The sequence below is a fragment of the Colobus angolensis genome, unplaced genomic scaffold, assembly GCF_000951035.1.
Source record: "Colobus angolensis palliatus isolate OR3802 unplaced genomic scaffold, Cang.pa_1.0 Scaffold210, whole genome shotgun sequence".
Classification (NCBI taxonomy): domain Eukaryota; kingdom Metazoa; phylum Chordata; class Mammalia; order Primates; family Cercopithecidae; genus Colobus; species Colobus angolensis.
This window is the reverse complement of record NW_012115267.1, coordinates 2,787,054-2,788,990: the sequence shown is the minus strand read 5'-3', so window position 1 is coordinate 2,788,990 and position 1,937 is coordinate 2,787,054. Positions and strand designations below refer to the sequence as shown.

The 1,937-nt window shown below is 60.7% G+C and overlaps 1 protein-coding gene across 1 annotated transcript in view; it reads left to right on the top strand.

Moving 5' to 3' along the window:
* Positions 1 to 1,937, top strand: part of RP1L1 (retinitis pigmentosa 1-like 1) — a 58,624-nt gene that overhangs the window by 53,980 nt on the left and 2,707 nt on the right. Inside the window, exons 5-6 of the mRNA XM_011942840.1 lie at positions 32 to 192; positions 385 to 1,918. Of these exons, the coding sequence (XP_011798230.1) occupies positions 32 to 192; positions 385 to 1,918 (1,695 nt within the window). The remainder of the gene's footprint in view (positions 1 to 31; positions 193 to 384; positions 1,919 to 1,937) is intronic.

Below are 1,937 nucleotides of genomic sequence, written 5' to 3'. Positions count from 1 at the left end.
AACAGAAGGAGAAGGACAGCAAGAAGAAGAGGTGCAGTTACAGGAAATTAAAGAAGAAACAGGAGGAGAAGGGCTGCAAGAAGAGGGGGTGCAGTCAGAGGAAACTAAAACAGAAGAAGGGCTGCAAGAAGAAGGAGTGCAGTTAGAGGAAACTAACGGAACAGAAGGAGAAGGACAGCAAGAAGAGGCGCAGTTAGAGGAAATTAAAGAAGAAACAGGAGGAGAAGGGCTGCAAGAAGAGGGGGTGCAGTTAGAGGGAACTAAAGAAACAGAAGGGCTGCAAGAAGAGGGGGTGCAGTTAGAGGGGACTAAAGGAACAGAAGGGGAAGGGCATCAAGAAGGGGGGTCCCAGTCAGAGGAAACTAAAGGAACAGAAGGAGAAAGACAGCAAGAAGAAGAGGCACAGTTAGAGGAAATTAAAGAAGAAACAGGAGGAGAAGGGCTGCAAGAAGAGGGGGCGCAGTTAGAGGAAGTTAAAGAAGGACCAGAAGGAGGACTGCAAGAAGAGGGTCTTGAAGAGGGTCTCAAAGAGGAAGGGCTTCCAGAAGAAGGAAGCGTGGGCCGGCAGGAATTGTCAGAGGCCGGCTCTCCGGATGGGGAAGGCTCCCGGGAAGATGACCCAATCCAGGAGGAGGAAGCGGGAAGAGCCACTGCAGAGCCGCGCCCCCCAGAGGGCACAGAGGAACCCACAGAGCCCGCTAGTCATCTCAGCGAGACGGACCCAAGCGCCAGCGAGAGTCAAAGTGGCTCCCAGCTTGAGCCTGGCTTGGAAAAGCCGCCCAGAGCTGCCATGATGGGCCCGGAGCACACGCAGGCCCAACCCGCCCTGGGGGCTGCAGAGAGGAGCTCTCCGGTGGCCTGCAGAGCGGGTCTGGACTGCGACCCCATCTGGGTGTCCCTGTTGCTGAAGAAGACGGAGAAGGCCTTCCTGGCCCACCTTTCCGGCGCGGTGGCTGAGCTCCGAGCGCGCTGGGGCCTGCAGGACAGTGACCTGCTGGACCAGATGGCGGCCGAGCTGCAGCAGGATGTGGCCCGACGCCTGCAGGACAGCACCCAGAGAGAGCTCCAGAAGCTCCAGGCGGGGCGGATGGTGCTGGGGCCTCCCAGGGAGGCCCTCACTGGGGAGCTGCTCCTGCAGACCCAGCAGCGCAGACACCGTCTCCGGGGCCTGCGCAACCTCTCGGCCTTCTCTGAGCGGACCCTGGGCCTGGGGCCCTTCTCCTTCACGCTGGAGGATCAGCCAGCTCTCAGCGCAGCCCTGGGGAGCCAGCTGGGCGAGGACGGGGAGGGCGAGGAGTTCTGTCCCTGCGAGGCCTGCGTGAGGAAGAAAGTGAGCCCTGCGTCCCCCAAGGCCACAATGGGGGCAACCAGAGGTCCCATCAAAGAGGCCTTTGACCTGCAGCAGATTCTGCAGAGGAAGAGGGAAGAACACACCGATGGGGAGGCAGCAGAGGTGGCCCCTGGCGAGACCTGCACAGACCCCACCAGCACCAGGACTGTCCAGGGAGCAGGGGGAGGGCCAGGGCCAGGGCTGGGCTGTGGGCCTGGAGTGGACCAGGGTGAGGATGGCCAGGGAAGCCAGAGACTGGACAGAGACAAAGATCCCAAACTGGGGGAGGCAGAGGGAGATGCAAAGGCTCAGGAGAGGGAAGGGAAAATCCACAACAGCGAAACCAGTGTGGGCAGCGAGCTGGGGGAAGCTGAGCAGGAGGGAGAGGGCATAAGTGAAAGGGGAGAAACTGGGGGCCAGGGCTCTGGGCATGAGGACCACTTGCAGGGTGAAGCTGTGGCAGGAGGTGACCAAGATCCAGGACAGAGTGATGGGGTGGAAAGCATAGAGGCCCTGGAGGCTGAAGGGGAGGCCCAGCCAGAGTCAGAAGGTGTAGAGGCCCCGGAGGCAGAAGGGGAGGCCCAGCCAGCGTCAGAAGGTGTAGAGG